At 42.1% G+C, this 19,193-nt stretch overlaps 1 protein-coding gene across 1 annotated transcript in view; it reads left to right on the top strand.

Annotated features, from left to right (window-relative positions):
• The window catches only part of TRIM33 (tripartite motif containing 33), a 43,394-nt gene that overhangs the window by 15,960 nt on the left and 8,241 nt on the right, over positions 1–19,193 (top strand). Inside the window, 13 exon segments of the mRNA XM_041422765.1 lie at positions 181–313; positions 3,692–3,808; positions 6,013–6,127; positions 7,013–7,159; positions 9,495–9,612; positions 10,990–11,237; positions 11,487–11,651; positions 12,455–12,655; positions 14,961–15,093; positions 16,124–16,187; positions 16,491–16,650; positions 17,350–17,696; positions 18,461–18,584. Of these exon segments, the coding sequence (XP_041278699.1) occupies positions 181–313; positions 3,692–3,808; positions 6,013–6,127; positions 7,013–7,159; positions 9,495–9,612; positions 10,990–11,237; positions 11,487–11,651; positions 12,455–12,655; positions 14,961–15,093; positions 16,124–16,187; positions 16,491–16,650; positions 17,350–17,696; positions 18,461–18,584 (2,072 nt within the window).

Below are 19,193 nucleotides of genomic sequence, written 5' to 3'. Positions count from 1 at the left end.
AGAGCTCTGAGATGATCAGGTCCAACCCCTGACCTGCTGTGCTCACAGTAACTTCAGCCTGAGAGCACATCTGGAGGTGCCTTTGCAAGTTCTTGGTTGTTACTGCAAGATAGTTGTTTTGCTCTTCAGATTGTCTCAATTTTATTTTAAAATGCACAAATGGTTTCTTTTTAAAAACAGAGGCCGTGGGAGCATCTGGTCAACGTCCTGTTTTCTGTCCTGTCCACAAACAAGAGCAGTTAAAACTTTTCTGTGAAACCTGTGACAGGCTGACATGCAGGGACTGTCAGCTGCTGGAGCACAAAGAACACAGGTACAAATACACAAATATTCCCAAATATGTCTTAACTCCTGTGCTGTCTCAGAGGATGAAGTGGCATTGATGGGAGCTGCTTCTGTTGGAAATTGTGCTGCATTTACTCCTGGTTGGACTGAACCCATCCTTTGCAGAGAACTGTGGTATTTTTGGGTCCAAAGAAAGGAATGATGAATCTGACTCCATGTTCTCAGAAGGCTAATTTACTATTTTATAATCTATAATATATTAAAGAATGCTACACTAAACTGTACTAAAGAATACAGAAAGGATACAGACAGAAGGCTAAAAAGATAATAATGAAAAACTTGTGACTCCTTCCAGAGTCCTGACACAGCCTGACAGTGATTGGCCAATAAGTCAAAACAATTCACATGAAATCAATGAAACAATCACCTGCTGGTAAACAATGTCCAAACACATTCCAAAACAGCAAAACACAGGAGAAGCAAATCAGATCATTATTGTTTTCATTTTTCTCTGAGGCTTTTCAGCTTCCCAGGAGAGAAATCCTGGGCAAAGGGATTTTTCAAAAAATATGACAGTGACAGAGAACCTGAGTGGGGTGATGGAAACTTGGTCAGTTGGCTGAGCTTTGTCAAGTCCCCAAAGATGAGATTCAGACCAAGATGGACTGAGGAGGTTTGGTGAGATTCAGGTGTTGATTTGCCTGGCAGTTCCCAGTGCTATCACTGTGGTCAGGACTTGAATGGAAATTCCTGCAGCACCTTTTACCTGCTGTAAAAGAAGCAAAAGTGATAGAGTGAGTCATGGGTGAGGTAATTTTCTGAAAGGGCATATTTGATTGTGCAACAGTCTTTAGGGGAATTTTGTAAAGGAAACTCTAAATTTTGCCTCTTACATTAGTATATTCTTCTGGTGCAGAGGGGAAGAATGGTTTGGGTTTAGTTGGTTAAAAGTTGCCTCATTCCAGGTAAAAAGAAATGCTGGGTTTGCCTCTGCTGGAAAAGGAGTTGGAACCCCTTTAGGACACATTCCAGCAGCTCTGCCATGTAGTTGTTTGAATGTCTGAACAAATATTTTGCACTGTTATAACAGAGAATCTGGGGATAATACATATTTATCAACCACTGCTTTTCCTTAGCTCTTCTCTCTAAAGGTGTAATACTGATACTGTTCTGTTTTTCTTTTTTTTTATTATGTTTTCTTTTTTTTTTAGAAAAACTATTCTGTTTTTCTCAGAATAGTGATTATTCTCAGACTGCTACAGCAGCCTATGGAAAACTTTTACGTTTGAAATTATTATTATTAAAATATTAACACCCTCAAATATTCCTGCTCTGTTCTTTCATAGGCTTGATCATAAATATCCTGGAAACTCCCTTGTCACAAAGGGTGCTCTCCTGGGATATATTCACTAACTTGGTCCAGTTGAATTCTTTGCATCTGTTCTGTGCATGTTGCTGATGGATTAACAGATGGATCTTGTCCTGCTTACCTGTGCTCTTCCAGAAGGAGAATTTGTTGTTATTAATGTGCTTTTTTTTTGCAGAATATTCTTTCCATATGGTTCTGTGTGCAGGTGTGAATTACAGATGATTAAGGCACTGCTTTGTCTGCCTGAAGTACAGCTGAGGTTTTGTGAAGAATCATGCCAAGTGGAAAAATAATTGATTTTAATCCCCTGTTTTCTTCTTCCTGAAATTCTAATATTTTACCCCAAAGGAGGGTGAATCACCTTTTCAGTACCTCCATGGTGCCAGGTTCAGAGTCTCAGTTTTAGAATTCCAGAATGTTTTGGGGTTGGAAGGGACCCTAAAGATGATCCAGTTCCACTCCTGTCAGGGCAGGGATTGCTGGGGATCCTGTAGAAAGCTGACAGTTCTTTGGGCAGCCTGATGCTGTGAGATTCCTCTAATTTGGGTCGTTTCCAGTCCACACACTTGGGAAGCTGGAAGTGCAATACTGAAAAAAGAAAAGGATTTTGGCTATAGCAGGAGCTACAGCAAAATTTCAGCAGCACAAGCTGAATGTAGGTTTTTCATTTCTTCTTCAAGTGGAAATATAATTTTGAACTTTATGAAAATAATTTCAGAAAATCATCAGCTCCCAAACATTTCAAGTTTTGCTGTCTTTGGGCTTTATGAATGCTAAATTTTTTTTTAGTATTGTAGTATCTAAAATTTTGTGCTGCTGCCTGTCTGCAAAAACTTAGGACTGTTCTTTTGGAAAAAGCAAAATTCCAACACTGAGGATGAAGAATCTCAACTCTTGGAATTCAGATTTGTCTGTTGCTGGTACAAACTGAATTAACAGCAGTAGAGTTGTTTTTGTTGTGAATGGTGTTCTTTGTCTGAGTCCCTATTACCATGCTTGTGAGTCATTTAAATAAAAAAACTGTGAGTTTGATGACAATCCAGGCAGTCTTTTCCTTTGGATTGTAATGTTCTAGATTGTGACAGAAGACAACACTAATTTCTTCTTCATTTTATTTGGAAGATGGTGGAAGTTGTTTGTAATGCACCTCATAGAATGCTTCATTAATTGCAGCAATTTTCTGCCAATTTGAATATTGGGAAAACATTGCCACGGTGTTCTGGGACATTAAGTTTTCCTTGTTGTTAACAAATTACATTTCAGAAGCATGAGGTTTATTTATTGCCAAGACAAGACTTAGCCAAGTGACTGTCAGGGATTCTGGATTTTGAGCAGTTCATCAGAAATTCATGGAGCTGCTTTAATTCCCCTTGGACATTTTCAGCAGAGGCATTTTGCTTCTGTGGCATTCTTAATTCCAGTATTTTAGGAAAGGGCACCTAATGCTGTTATTTTCCCTCAGTGTTGGTACTTACCCTTCTTTTCAGATGAAGTAATGGAAAGTACCTTTGATAGCAGATGTTCACTTGAAGAGCTTGGAAGGGAATATTCTTCACTTGGAAGAGCAGAGGTGGAAAAAAACTTAAACTTATTTACTAGGGAAATTTTCTTCAGATTAAACTAAGGCAGTCAAACATGAGCAGTATCAGCTGAAAAACAGGGGAATTTGGGATAGTTTAGTCGTTTCCAGTATCCTTTAATGTGTGTTTAAGCTTTTGGTGCATTTTCCTCACCAAACTCTGAGGATCCTGGGAAACGAGGCACTGCCTCCCTGTGTGGTTGGAATTGAATAATTGCCACAGAATTTCAGTCTCCTGGCCAGTAGCAATGGACTTTATCAGCACTTCAGCATTTTTGCACACTGGTCAGAGTATTCAGAGTCTGATTTTTCTCAGTGTTTTCTTTTTCTCAGTGTTTTTTTTTTTTTTTCTCATTCATATTTTTTCAACATTTCCTGGCTTTGCACCTGAGCTGGGAGCCCTGAGTTGCAGCCCACTGCCCCTTTTTAATCAGTGTCTTCTCTTGCCTGTTGAAAAGGTACCAGTTCCTGGAAGAAGCTTTTCAGAACCAAAAGGGTGCAATTGAGAACCTCTTGGCCAAACTTCTTGAGAAGAAGAATTATGTAAATTTTGCAGCTGCCCAAGTTCAAAATAGGTGAGTTCCCCAAAATGATCAGCTATTACATTGCCTTTTTAATGAGTCACAGCAAGATGAATGGTGGGACTAGAATGACACACTGGAGTTAATTCTACATCTTAATTACTTTCCATAATGTTTATTTGCCCCTACAAGACTTTGTATCTCTTGGAAGTTCTTACAAGAAATAAATGTTAAAGGTTATGTTTTTTGTGACAGCTTTCAATAGAACCAAAGGTGTGACACATTCATTACACTTTGGGGGTGGGGGAGAAAAAAAGGAATAAAAATGGCAAGAAAACTCATCCTATAATTTCTTTTCGGTTAGCTCTAGGTGACAGAACAGTTGAAATATTAAAATATTTTTATGTTTCATATTAAGACCTCTGATAACTGTGTAACAAAAGCTTAGTGTGAATTTGAATAGGAAATTGTGGTTGGTTGTGGGGTTCTGATTGGGTTTTTTTTTAGGTGGATTCACTTAAGATTTCCAGGGTTGTCTGAAATTGAGCATCACGTCAAATACCAAATCAGAGGCAGAGGGAGCACGTGGTCTCTGCTGGCTCTGCTCCCCTGGGCTTGTGCTGCAGCTCAGGGAATTCCACCCTGGTTCTCTGTGGTTTGGTGAGCCTTCTGCAGCTTTCAGGTCATTTGCAAAATGACACATCAGCTGGGGGTGGAAAGTACGAGGGCAGGAGGAGGATGTGCACCAAGATAGAAAGAGAAGTTCTGATGTAAGTTTTTAACTCCTTGTGGTGCCATCTATATTTAAAAAAAAAAAAGGCAGTGTAAGGGAGGAACATACAGCATGAGAGAGGGAAATGTGTGAAGAGGGAAGCAATAAAAATTGGTATTTTTCTGTGCTGATTTTCCTTGGAAGTCTTTGAAAGGTCCCAAAACACAACAGCATTGTGAAGCATGGAAATGTTACACACTTGAAGAGACAGTCACATAGGCAGTAATTAAACTGGGAGCTCAAGAATGTCACAAAACATTCTCTGATAAGAATTCCAGGCCAGGAATGGGTGATGGAATTAACACATTGTAATGGTGGGGATTTTTTTCCCAAGAGTTTCTGGCTTCAGTGAATTCAGTGAATTTCTGCAGCTGGGATTGAGTTGTGTCAAAACCTCAATTTTCTGCTGAGCCAAGTGGCTGGTGCAGGTGAGACAATTCATTCCACTGCTTTGCTGGTGTGTAGGATACAAAATCCATCAACCTAAAAACTTCAGGGAATGGGAAAAATAAAGGTGTTACAATTTTGTTGTCAGTGTTGGCAGATGGCACAAAATCACCATCATCTGTGGTGGTGGAGCATGAAAGTGTTGAAGGAGCAGCTCTGCTGGAATAATTGTTGGGTGCCAAAGCCAAGGGTGGATGCCATGGACTTAATGAAGGGTTGGTTGGGTGTTTTTTGGAGCAGGAGACCAGGTTGTGCTGCCATGAAAACCTCGTGTGTCCCAGGTGCCTTAAAGGGCTTTGACTCCAGCAGGGTTCATCCACAGGGAGTGTTGGTCCTGTGGCTGAGTGACATCAGATCCTTCATGTGGCAGCAAAAAAACACTTCAAAAAAGGACAATTTAAGCCTTCACATTGGCTCATGGCAAAGAATTCTGCTGCAGTGTGATCTTGTTAGATTAAGGCAGTGTAGGATCAAATAAATCCAGAATTTCCTGAGTTTAAGAAGTGCTGTATTTGAAATTCTGTGGCCAGAGCTCAAGGTGATTTGCTTGAATCTGAAGAAGCTGAAAATGCACTAAAACTGAGGAAAAATGGCAGTGATAAAGAGGTTATAAAAATCTGGCAGCCAGTGCTATTAAAGCACAAGAGAATAATCTAAACTAATATCAGGCACCTCATTAGTGAAATGTTTATCTCTTTATTGTGTATTAGTTACAGGTCTGTAATAATTTTTTTGTTACAAGGGAGGAATTAATTTGAAATTCAGGATTGACTTCTGGTTAATATAAATTATCTTAAAAGTTTAAAGCATCAGATATAAATTTTTCATAGTGAGTGACACAATATGGATATAAATTTATAAGTGTACATATAGACTCTTGTGGTTGTGACTGGTTATTTCTCTAAATTTCTCTCTATAAAGTGTGTAAACTACAAGGATTTCCATATTATTTGAAGTAAAACAAGTTCTGAATTTGTATTTGGCAGTGAAATGTAATGTGACTGACAATCCATTGCTCTTTTTTATGTTGTTTTTTTAGGATAAAAGAAGTAAATGAAACCAACAAACGAGTAGAACAGGAAATCAAAGTGGCTATATTCACCCTCATCAATGAAATCAATAAAAAGGGAAAATCTCTCCTACAGCACCTTGAGGTACACTTGAAATAAAAAGCAGTGGTGGTGTTGAGTTTCCAGTCCCCTGTTGAGGGGAAACATTTGAAAATGGTTTGTTTGGTGTGGCTGCAGCTGTTGCAGCACTGAAACTGCCTCTGAGGGATGTGCTGGAGTTAAATCTCTTGTTTTCCTCTCATCAGAGCCCGTGGCTCCTTCAGTTTTGTGTCTGTGCCTCGTATTCAGAATGGGGCTCATTGTACAGGAGTGGCTGAAAATCCCCTTTTCATGTTTTGTTTGCCATATTTCTGTTTTATAACATAATGCTAAGATGTGTATAATTTAATAATTCCCTCAAATAGCTTGTTAATGTTCATGTAAGGACAGTCAGAGCAGTCTCTTGTATTTGTACATGAAGGTGTAATGCTGGTATTTAAAGTTGTATTATACAACTTTAGAGACCATGAGTTCAAGCATCCTTTCCAGATGGCATGTTCTGAATAATTGCATTGTGACTTCCATTAAAATGAAAATTTTACCTGAATAGAGGAAATCTGTTTTATCTGAATAGAGGAAATCCCTTGTAAGAAGTTGGTTCAGTGCATATGGCCAGCCTGCCATGAAAAATTTAAGATCAGATGAATCACAATAGATTTTTCCTGGTTAAGGAGCAATAACTTGGCAGGGAAATCGAATGTTCCTGGAAGAATAGAGTAACGTTATCATTTGTAAAAGAAATAATGCAAAATTACATTAACTTTGACTTTTCTTATTTACCTAGCATTTATTAAAATTTCCTTGTGACTTTTTCCTTTTGATCCAAGCCAGTGTTTTACATTTTCCTCCTCCGTCCGAAAGCCCCGTTGTGATAAATCACTTCACAATGTACAATTACTTTGTTGTGACAAAATCTCTGTTTCTTTGCAGAACGTAACAAAGGAGAGGCAGATGAAGTTGATCCAGCAGCAGAACGACATCACTGGTCTGTCACGACAAGTGAAGCACGTGATGAACTTCACTAATTGGGCCATTGCCAGCGGCAGCAGCACTGCCCTGCTCTACAGCAAGCGCCTGGTGAGGCCACCTGGGGCTGGGCAGGGCAGGGCCCGAGCTGCAGGGGACTTGTGGTAGCAGCAACCCCTGATCAGCTGTGGGGTGCCAGTTTTGGTTTCTCTGGGTCTGGATTGAAGGCACTGGAGATGATAGTTCGTGTTTGGACTCAGTGTTTATTATTTCTCATCAGTAAAACAGTCTCACTGCTGTGAGTTCTGAAGCTTTTCATTAGAAGGCACAAAATGGCTAAAAATCTCTATTTACAAGGTATTTTAAGACTAAACCATCCAATTAAGAACTGACACCTAGGTTATTTTCCCTTTTAACCCAATAACTGATCCCACAGAGCCTGCAATGCAGACTTTTCTGCCCAGTTACAAAATGCCACCCAAACCCAAGAAGAAGAAGGAAGAAGCAGCATGAAGAAGAAACCCAGGACAACACACTGTGCCCTTCATCTTGCTTCCATCACAACATACTAAAAATCCCAAAACCTCAATTTCTCACCAAGTCACACACCTACACCACTCTCTGTAATCAATTTCACACTTTTGTGGATTCTAGTTTATCTGAAGTCTAGGAAACTTTCTCCATGAATGAGGGTCAAAGTCAGTGCTGCTCTGGGGGTCAGGGCACCCCAGAGCAGACAGAGAAATATTCCCTGTGCCCTGGGTTTCCACACTCAGGGAATAATTAGCACTGACTCCATGATTGCAGAAGACTGATCAATCACTTTATTGTACTATATTATACTGTGCTATACTATACTTCTTAAGAAGCTCATGCCCTGCCAGACAGTCCAGTACAGCTTTGACTTAATTGGTCAATCAATCCAAACACCATCCAGTGTCCAATTAAGAAATTTATGGTAAACAAATCTCCATAACATATTCCACATGTGCACAACAACAGGTGCAGCAAGTGGAGATAAGAATTGTTTCTCTTTCTTTTCTCTGAGCTTTCTCACAGCTTCCCAGGAAAACCCTGGGAGGGAGTTGTCTCTCTCTGTTCAGAGGCTCTGTGATTGACTCACCCACAGGGATCATCCAGTGCAGCCCCTACCCTGCACAGACACCCCAAAATCCCACCCTGGGCATCCCTGGAATGTTGTCCAAACACTCCTGGAGCTTTGGCAGCCTTAGGGCAGTGCCCAGCACTCTCTAGGGGAGGAACCTTTCCTGATATCCAACCTAAACTCCCCTGGCACAGCTCCAGCCCTTCCCTCAGGTCTTGACCCTGCTCACAGAATCAGAGCTGTCCCTCTGCTGCTCCTGAAGAAGAAGCTGCAGCTCCTAGTGAGGCTCCCAAAACACAACACCATTGTGAAGTACAGAAGTGTTACACACCTGAAGAGCCAGTCACATAGGCAATAATTAAACTGAGAGCTCAAGAAATGTCACAAAACATTCTCTGATAGGAATTCCAAGCCAGGAATTCCTCAGGCTCCTCTTCTCCAGCAGAACAAAATGCCCTCAGCCAGTCCTTGTGTGACTGACAGACCTGGCTGGGCAATTCTGTCCCAATCCCTGTGTCCAGAGAGGGAAAAAGTTCCAATATTCCTGGAGTGAGATAAGACACAAATTCAAGTGTTGGTAACCAAAAGGATAATTCACTTTTATTGACATGAATTCACCCAGTTGTGCACATGCAAGCCCAGGGGTGTGCTCACCACTGCTGCTGCTGTAGACCATCACTCTGCCACCAGCTTTCCCAGTCTGGGAACATGTCCTGAGCCACAAACACAGAGGGGCAGGAGAATCAAATGTATCCAGAGTGAGATTAAGACACAAATGAGGTCAAATGTTGGTAGTCCAAAGGATACACCCAGTTGTGCCATGTGGGTCCATCATGGCACCCTATCTTCAGCTTCAGATCTTACAGCAGAGCCAAGCAATTGTGCAACAGTTCACTCTTTACTGTAAGGGTTTGGGGAGTGTTAGTGTACAAGGAATGGGGTCAGCTCTGTGAAGGCACCTCAGTGTTTCACTGGAGTAATTTCAGTAATGTTGTGGTGTTAGAGTGCTGCTCTGCAATCCTCAGAGTAAATCCAGTGTGGGATTTTCCTGACAAATTGAGAATTTCCCAAGCTTTGCTCAGCTCTGTGAAGGCACTTCAGTGTTTCACTGGAGTAATTTCAATAATGTTGTGGTGTAAGAGTGCTGCTCTGCAATCCTCAGAGTAAAGAAGTTGTACAGTGTGGGATTTTCCTGACAAATTGAGAATTTCCCAAGCTTTGAACCAAACTTGCTGCTGCCAGTCCTTGTTGGTGTTCCATGGTCTAAACTCTCTGGGTAAACACACACTTGTTTCTCATTCTTTCTTTCTGTCAGCAGCAGAGTGTTTTTGTTTTCTCTAGATAACCTTCCAGCTGAGGCACATCCTGAAGGCACGCTGTGATCCCGTCCCTGCTGCCAACGGCGCCATCCGCTTCCACTGTGACCCCACCTTCTGGGCTAAGAATGTTGTCAATTTGGGTGAGAAAAGCCTGTTTGTTCAATCTGTCATACTGGGAAAACTGTTGAATTGGGGGTGTTCCTCCAACAGGAGTGAGTGCAGTGCAATACATCTCTCAGTGTAGGAGACAAAAACCCTCTTGACCATAAACTCTCATAATCCATCCAGCCCTGATTATTCTCCTTATCTGCTCTGTTCTTTCTATTAGCAAAGCTTTCTCTAAATAGATATTAAAAATATTATACATAATAATCTATAGTAATAAATAATAATCTATTTATCTGTTATAAATAGATATTTTTTTCCAGTGGGAATGGTTCTAGGAATGGCCCTAATCACAGAATCACCAAGTGGTTTGGGTTGAAAAGGACCTTAAAAGTCATCTCATTGCACTCCCTTCCATGGGCAGGGACACCTTCCACTGTCCAGGCTGCTTCAAGCCCTGTCCAGCCTGGCCTTGGACACTTCCAGGGATCCAGGGGCAGCCACAGCTGCTCTGGATTGGACACTGGACCTGTGTCACAATTTCCACTTAGAGTTTGCAAAGTACAGGTTTGGAATGAGAGAAGAGGGCAGAGCACAGTGAGATAGAGATACCTGTTTGTTCCTGTGTGTGAACTTCTCTGTTGGATAAAAATCTCATAGAAAATCTGATAAAAATACCTGTTTCTGTGTACGTTCACTTCTTGCTCTGAGTCTGCTATGCAGGTTGGGGTGTTCCTGTCTTCGGTCAAGAGATTTATTCTTTGGGGCAGACAGGAAGCAGAAAGGAAACTTCCAACCTTAATAAAAAGGGGTGTGCAGATTCTACTGAGTACACATTCACGAATTTACAAATTGATTAAAAAATCAGCATTTTGCCTTTCCATATAAAAATAGGACAGGAGTTACCTGGAGAGGCAGCATGGTCCCTGACATTGGAGCCAGACAGGACTTGCTTGTAGCAGTGTTTGGTCTTGTGTTTGTAGGACCTGTTTGAAGTCACTGGGTGGTGGGACACTCAAATATCTCTTTCCAGGCTTTGCTTCTTTAGGCATAGAAACCTTATGCTCAACATGTTTGTTTTCTGTTTTATTTCTCATCTTGTCCTTTTCTTGTGAACACAGAGAAGTAATTTCTGTCTGTTGTGGCTTTTAGGCTGTGCAGTTCCAGTTCTTTCACTCTTCCCTCACAGATCATGTTTTAATTTTGCAGTTATTTCTTGTAGTCTGAGTTCTCTTCGCTTTTATAGTGTATGGTTATTGAAGACACAAAGAAAGCTTAAATTTTAAGCTTTCAAGCTTAAATTGCTCTGAGAAAACTGCATTAGAAACATCTGAATATTCCACATATGTGTGACTGCATAGGATGGAGGATGATGAGATCTAACTGTTGATTCCCTCTTTGGGTTTTTACAGGTAACCTGGTGATTGAAAATAAACCAACCCCTAGTTACACTCCCAATGTAGTGGTTGGGCAAACTCCTCCAGGAACAAACCACGTCAACAAAGCTCCAGGACAAATCAATCTGGCCCAGCTTCGACTGCAGCACATGCAGCAGCAGGTGTATGCCCAAAAACACCAGCAGCTGCAGCAGATGAGGATGGCCCAGCCATCCTCTACATCCGTGCCCAGGCAGAGCAGCCCCCAAGTCCTGCAGCAGCAGGTGAGCCCTTTATGTGTTCTTATTTCACCTTCTTTCCCTTTATTTCACCATAACAGTGAGATTTAAAATTGCCCTGTCAGATCTAAACTTGCAAAGCAATTTATTAACTAAAATCTTTTGAGATTTGAGATACTTTAATGTGACAGCTCTTGGCTTTGCTTGATGTTATGTTACTACTACTGTGGAAAGAGATGGGCTTCTTTTCTCCATGTTAAAAGCACAAATTTTAAAAAACCCAAACCCTTGCAGCCTCCCAGGTTGATCAGCATGCAGACCATGCAGAGGGGTAACATGAACTGTGGGGCTTTCCAAGCACATCAGATGAGAATGGCCCAGAATGCTGCTCGTATCCCAGGAATCCCACGCCACAATGGACCTCAATACTCCATGATGCAACCTCACCTTCAAAGACAAGTATATCCTGTGTACACGCTTCATTGTGCCATTGTGCCAGCCTTTCATGCCAGTAGATGGTACCTCCAGCTGTAGACGTGTTTATCTGTCCCCCTGTAGCTCACAGCTACACACATTTATATGCTTCTTTTCCATGTTGCATTACTGTGCTGTGACAGTTTTGCTGAACGTAAGGAAATTCAAACATCAGGGGTGGAAATGGAATGAAATGAAACGTTTGTGTTGCAGTTTAGTTCTGGGAAGTAAAACGTTTCTTTTTGCAATTTTGAGTGGCATTCAGCTGAAAAGAACACTCAGAGGTTTATTAGAGAATAGTGAGGAGTGGTGAAGTTCAAAGTGATGTAGTTGAGGGGTTTTGATTAAATCAGCTGCTGAAGTGTTTTTAAATTCACACCTGAAGCATTGATGCAGAGCTCTGCATGCCATTAAGAATAAAAATCCTTGACAATGCATGTTAACGTGACTGAAATACCAAAAGTGACTTTATATTACTTGAGACAGTTAAAAATTAGACATGTAAATACTAAAGCTATCTTCGAAGGAAGTAATTGCTTTAAGAAAACACCTCTATATACAAAATAACTTGGTGGAAGAAGTGCTGTCTGTTTAAAATCGAGCCACATCAAGTATTTTTTCCTTTCCAAGTGGAGAAGAGGAGCAGTTGCTCTGCCCTCAGTGCTGGCAGGTGCTGTGCTGGCTGTGATGTGAGTTTGGCCCCGTTGGGTTGCGGTCTGTCCCGGGGCAGCGCTGCGGCGGGAGCCGCGGCGGCCCCGTGCCCCAGCGCGCTCTCTGTGTCTCCCCAGCACTCCAACCCCGGCCACGCCGGGCCCTTCCCGGTGGTCTCCGTGCACAACACCACCATCAACCCCACCAGCCCCACCACGGCCACCATGGCCAGCGCCAACCGTGGCCCCACCAGCCCCTCCGTGTCGGCCATCGAGCTCATCCCGTCCGTCACCAACCCGGAGAACCTGCCCTCGCTGCCAGACATCCCCCCCATCCAGGTCAGTGCTGCTCCTCCTCCTCTGCTTTTATACTTGGGTACAGGATTTGGTCGTGGAAAGGTGTAATTAGCATGTACATTGTAGAATTCAAACTCATTTCACCTCTAAAATACTGCAAAAAGTTGTTCTCCGTCACCAGCCTGGAGAACCTGCCCTCCCTGCTGCACATCCTGCCCTTCCAGGTCAGTGCTGCTCCTCCTCTGTTTTACAGTAGGGTACAGGATTTGGTCGTGGAATGGTGTAATTAGCATTTAAATTGCAGATTTCAAACTCATTTCACCTCTGAAATATTGCAAAAAGTTGTTCTCTGTCACCAACCCAGAGAACCTGCCCGCGCTGCCAGACATCCCCCCCATCCAGGTCACTGCTGCTCTTCCTTCTCTGCTTTTGTGGTTAGGTGCCAGGATTTGGTCATGGTATGGTGTAATTAGCATTTAAAGTTGTAGAATTAAAATCTTCAGCCCTTCTCTTAGGCATGCATGTAGGGCTGACCTGGTAAGCTTTAGATTGATAAATATTTATTGTGTCCTGTAGTCCTGCCCCCCTCAGCTGCTTTGCTTTTGTAGTTAGGTACCAGGACTTGGCCGTGGAATGGTGTAATTAGCATTTAAAATTGTAGAATTCAAACTCATTTCACCTTTAAAGTATTGCAGAAAGTTGTCCAAGCCCTGGGAGCAAAATGGGAATTACACACTCCATGGCACCCAGAGAGTTCTGGTCGTGTGGAGAGGATGAATCAAGCTCTTCAAAGAGCTCTAGTTAAGCTGATGGTTGAAACCCAGTTGTCATGGATCAAATGTCTCCCTTCAGGCTTGTTAAGAATTAGAACCCAGCCCTGGTCAGACCTGGGGTCTCACCCTGTGGGGTGTTTGGGTTTCCCTTCCTGACCTTGCCCCACAAGGTTGCCACCTGTGAGGAAGGGGAAGCCAATGCCAAGAAATATATTATGTCTATAGCACAAACCTTAGAAGGACCTGCTCCACCTGGTAACCTTTAGATTAATCAATATTTAATGTGTTCTGTAGTAAAATTAAGACTTTAATTAGTGCCAAATTCTGTGTTCACTTCCTTTCTTCCACAAGACCATCTTGTGGGAAGATAGCATAATTAATGGTGATGTATTTTGAGTGCTCTGAATGGTGATTTATTCAGGGTTAAAGCTGCCTGGAGTTTCTCTTGGATGCTCCTGGAAGGAAGCACAGAGGGGACATGTCCCATTGTCCCACAGAGAGGGGACACAAGCTGAGATAAATTTTGAAGCTGATTTGGAGAGGTGAAAAGCACAATGTAATGTACACGTGGAGGCAAAGAAAATAAAAGTCATGTGTTTTCTGCAGGAGTGTTTGGCAGGGGAGGAGGATGATAGCTTCATCCTGAGAACAGGACCTTTGCATTGAAAACTGTAAAACTCAGGAGATTTGGTCACCATACAGGAAAAAAAATAAATTTAATCCAAGACGGACTGCTGGAATGCCAGCTGCAACTTTGCAGCTCTTAAATGCTCAGGGCTGGTGTGTTCAGTGTTCTCAGGAGGCTGCAGGTCATTTTTAGTGTGAGAGTGGTGGGGAAGGAGGAATCCCATCTCAGTGTGAGCAGTCTGCAGTGCTGAGGCTTCAGAACAAAGCATTACCATGCAACTTCCAGGTGCACTGAAAATGCAGAATTCTGAGATACTCTACTCTTCTTTTGATACCTGTCCATGTAATAGCTGTTATGGATTTTAGTTGGGTTTGGTGCTGGGAATGTTAGTCCTTCAAGCTGCTGGCACAGTCATTAAAACCCACTTGGAATGCAGTGTGTTTCAAACACATTATTGCATTTAACACATTTAACACATTTAAGCAGTTACAGCAACAGGGTCCCCGTTTCCTTGGGTTTAACACGTACTAAAATCTGTTTGAAAAGTGAGTGGGAGATATTCCATCATGTTAAGGAAAGACAAGATTGTGGCCTCCCTTAATATCTCAATTATGGAATAACTTCTGCAGCCTCAGAAATCTGGTATTTCATGACTAACACAGCACCATGTGTGTGACTGACACACTGAGCAGCTGGGAGTCAGAAAGTTTGCAGTGACCCTGTGTGAGTGCAGCCCAGGATCATACTGGAAAAAACCCTCAGATTTAGGAGCTAGTGAAAAACATTACTTGTTTGAAAGCCTGATTTCTGCATGAAACTGATAAAAATATTTGCTGATGTCCTGAATCCTTGAAGGGAGAGGGAGCGATTCCAGTAAAGATAGTGATGACAATTTACATGTGTGAATGAGACCTCTCTGATTCAGGTTTTTGTTTTTCCTCCTCAGCTGGAAGATGCTGGTTCCAGTAGTTTAGATAATCTGCTAAGCAGATACATCACAGGCAGCCACCTCCCCCCACAGCCTACCAGCACCATGAATCCCTCCCCAGGACCTTCAGCTCTGTCTCCAGGGTCATCAGGTAAATCTGATGGGTTTTTCTAGTTATTCCAGAAAGTGATGGGTATTTCTGGTATTTAAGTTGGAAATAATTGCCTAGCATTTCCTGCCAGAAGGGAAGCAGTGTTTTATTTAAAATTTGTTTTGCTCAGAAATAGATTCTTCCGGAAATTTAAATTTTACCCTCCTTTAGAAATGTCTTTATAGTAACAAACTGCCAGCACATGGATGCAGTATTCCAGATATATATGTATATATATGTGTGTGTGTATTTATATATACCCATATAGAGACACTGTCAGGGTCATTCTGAGTATAACTAGTTAATGGTAGAGCTTTTCTTACGCACATGAACAAATTAAGTCACCAGTACCTAACACTGAGGTAGTTAAACACTGAAAATGTCTATTTTTATAAGTAAGAAGATTATTTCAGAGAATAGGAAAAAATCCTTCCTTGTGAGGGTGGGCAGGCCCTGGCACAGGGAGCCCAGAGCAGCTGGGGCTGCCCCTGGATCCCTGGAAGAGCCCAAGGCCAGGCTGGACGGGGCTTGGAGCAGCCTGGGACAGTGGAAGTGTCCCTGCCCATGGCAGGGGTGGCCCTGGATGGGCTTTGAGGTCTCTTCTAACCCAAACCATTCTGGGACTTGATGTTTCTCTTGGTTGTCTCTACAGGACTTGTAAGGTCCTGTCAATGAAGGGGTGCAGCAGTGGGGCTTCCTGTGTTTCTCCAAACCTGCACATAAACCATGCAGAGGCTGCTTTTTTGACTTTATTGGTGGCTCTCAGTGGATAAAATTTAGGATGTAATGGTCTGAAGGCTTTAGCACTGTTTGGATTAGGTGAAATAATACTGGGACCCTAAGAACCTTGTGTTGTCACTTTTTAATTTCATGTGATGTGCTGGATTTGTTGTGATCACAAGACTGAGAGAACAGCTGGCTTAGGTGACTTGGTAAATTGGGATATTGCTGCAGCATTTCTGGGGTTACTCAGCACTAGTCAGTGAATGTAAACCTGTACCACATCAGCTTCTGTGCTGCTTCTCTGCAGGTTTATCCAACTCCCACACTCCTGTGAGGCCCCCCAGCACCTCCAGCACAGGCAGCAGAGGAAGGTGAGTGTCACATTAACAATGTCAGGCTAAAAAAAGGAGACATGAATAATTCCAAAAAGGAATTGGCAGTTGGCAAATTGTGCTTTGTCATAACTGTGACCAAGGAATGGAAGAATGCTTATATGAAGATTTATATTTTAAATTTTTTTTTTCCTGCACTATGATTCTCCTATGTCTTGTAAACTGGACTGTTGTAAATGTGCTGACACCCTTTGCCTTTCTTTTGGGAAACATTTACCTGAATTTCTTTGCCCTGTTGATTTATCCTCTTATTTATCTCGTGATGTGCTGATGTCTCTGCAGCTGTGGCTCCTCGGGCAGGACTGCTGACAAAACTGGCATTGGCTTCAAGGCTGACCAAGTGAAAGTAAAGCAAGAGCCAGGCACAGAGGAGGAGATCTGCAGCTTCTCAGGAACAGTAAAGCAGGAAAAAACAGAGGATGGCAGAAGGAGTGCTTGCATGGTAAAGTTAGTTTATGCTCAGTGTTTTCCTGGCAGCATGTTTAAGAATTTAGAAAGGAAAAAAAAAAGCATTTTTACTCTGAAGTAAAAATACCTTCTAAGAGGTGTTTTCTCCCTGATAATGCTCTGCCAGGCACAGATTGGCCTGTAATGTAAATTTTATCTTAAATGATTGAAATGAAGTGTAATAGAGTGTATTTGCTGCTTTTAATCACTAATTAATAAAAGCTGTGAGTCACCTATTGATAGTAGACATTCCCGCATAGGTAATTGCATTCAGAAAACCTCCAGTCAGTCAGAAGTTCTTAAACCAAAGTATAAATCAAATAATTAGCAAATGAATATTTTTCAGTGTTTCCCAGCTATGCTTGATTAAACGGGATTGTGTACAGGGAGCAGGGTGGTGGAGTTGAGGATTTTTCCTAGTAACAATCAAGTTGTCATTAACAGCTTTTAATGACTTAGTGTGTTTGGCTTGTTATATCATTTCTCTTGTTATATATAGAAGAAATGAGAGTGTTGTACAAAGAAGGGACATGTGAAAAAGCAGTTTTCAATACTGTGTGCAACTCAGATCTTCTTCATGATTTCCCATGGTTTTTGGGATGTGAGCATGGTACCTTTGAATGGTGGGAGGATTTTGAAGAAAGATCCTGCTGCAAAATCAACTCTGATTTTCCACGTGCCGCTTCCATTCCAGCTCAGCAGCCCCGAGAGCAGCTTGACACCACCACTATCCACTAACCTCCACCTGGAGAGTGAACTGGAAGCTTTGGGAAGCCTGGAAAACCACGTGAAGACAGAGCCAGCAGATCTGAGTGAGAGCTGCAAGCAGTCTGGGCACAGCCTGGTGAACGGGAAGTCGCCCGTGCGGAGCCTCATGCACCGCTCGGCCCGAGTGGCAGGAGAGGGCAACAACAAGGACGACGACCCCAACGAGGACTGGTGTGCTGTGTGCCAGAACGGGGGGGACCTGCTGTGCTGTGAGAAGTGCCCCAAGGTGTTCCACCTCACCTGCCACGTCCCCACGCTCCTCAGCTTCCCCAGGTACCCGCAGCGGCGTCGCGGGCTGGGCTGACGTTGTGCACGGAGCCCAAAGTGGTGTTTCCTCCAAAATCAGCTTGTTCTGGCTGGTTTCTTGTACTGCAAAAATGTCATATTCTTATACTGCAAAAATATAATATACTGCAAAAATACAATATTCTAATACTACAAAAAATACTATTATACTACAAAAATACAATATTCTAATACTACAAAAATATAATGTTCTAATACTAAATACAATATTCTAATACTACTTATACTGCAAAAGTGTCATATTCTTATACTGCAAAAATATCATATTATCATATTATACTACAAAAGTGTCATATTCTTATACTACTTAAATATAATATTCTTATACTACAAAAGTATCATATTCTTATAGTAGAAAAATGTCATCAGGCCTTGCCTGAGTTGTTGGTGTGATCAGTGTTTATCTGGTAACAGAATCCCGTTCTGTTTATCTGTTTGTGTCAAGTCTCACAATGCGATTCTGTTGTGGAAAGTTCATTGTAAGGCGAGGTGAGAAGGGTGTACTGTAAAGTTAATACTTTATGAAGTTTGAAAGCATCCTATGAGGGCAGGAAAAAGGGCCTTGACTGGCAGAATTATTGTGAGTATTAAGGATCAGTCCTTAGCTTTGGGTATCCAAGTTTTTACTGCAGTAGAATGTGAATCTTTAAGAGTGAGTAAAAACTACTTGTAGTCATCACTGATGAGAATTTATCCCTGTATGCCTGGAATAATTGTGTTTTTCTCTTTAGTGGAGAGTGGATATGTACATTCTGCAGAGACCTGAGCAAACCTGAAGTGGAATATGATTGTGACAATTCCCAGCACAGCAAGAAGGGCAAGACAGCACAAGGCCTGAGTCCTGTGGACCAAAGGGTGGGTGTCAGACCTGCAGGAATCTGCTTCCCAGGAAAATGCCTTCTCACATCAGCTCCCCCACACTGACTGGAGAGGGTTTTGCTTTGGCTGAAGCAAATTAAATGTAGTTATGGCTTTGCAAAACAGCCCAAATGAGGTTTTTCCTGCTGTGGCCACATCTCCAGGTGTTGGTGACTGTGGGAGTGCCCCAGTGCCTTGGGACTGTAATCACTGAGGAGCTAAAATTCAGCATGAACACAAATTCTGTATTTAAATGCATCATTTAACATGCACTTGATTAAAAGTCCTTTGCATTTAGCATTCATAAAATATTTCTGTGAGCTTGGTGTGTTGAAGTGCATTCTGTGAGAGGTGCTGGGAGTGTTCAGGTGCATTCTTGGGAATTTTAATGACCTTGACAGTCAGAATTATTTTTAGCTTTATCAGTCAGCCTCTGTGTGGTGTTAGGAGTATTATCAAATCAAAATCCTCTAAAGGAATTACAAGCAAGCTAGGAAAAATATTTCAACAGGAATTTTATAGAAACACTCTGGCTCTGCTTTCAGATTGTTCAATTTTGTCTTGTGGGGAAAAGTCTGCAGCTCAGTCCATTCCTGTTACATGTGG

The sequence above is a fragment of the Onychostruthus taczanowskii genome, unplaced genomic scaffold, assembly GCF_017590055.1.
Source record: "Onychostruthus taczanowskii isolate IOZ18803 unplaced genomic scaffold, ASM1759005v1 scaffold74, whole genome shotgun sequence".
In the NCBI taxonomy this organism is placed as follows: Eukaryota; Metazoa; Chordata; class Aves; order Passeriformes; family Passeridae; genus Onychostruthus; species Onychostruthus taczanowskii.
The sequence above is the reverse complement of the archived record's forward strand: the minus strand, read 5'-3'. Positions and strand labels throughout refer to the sequence as shown.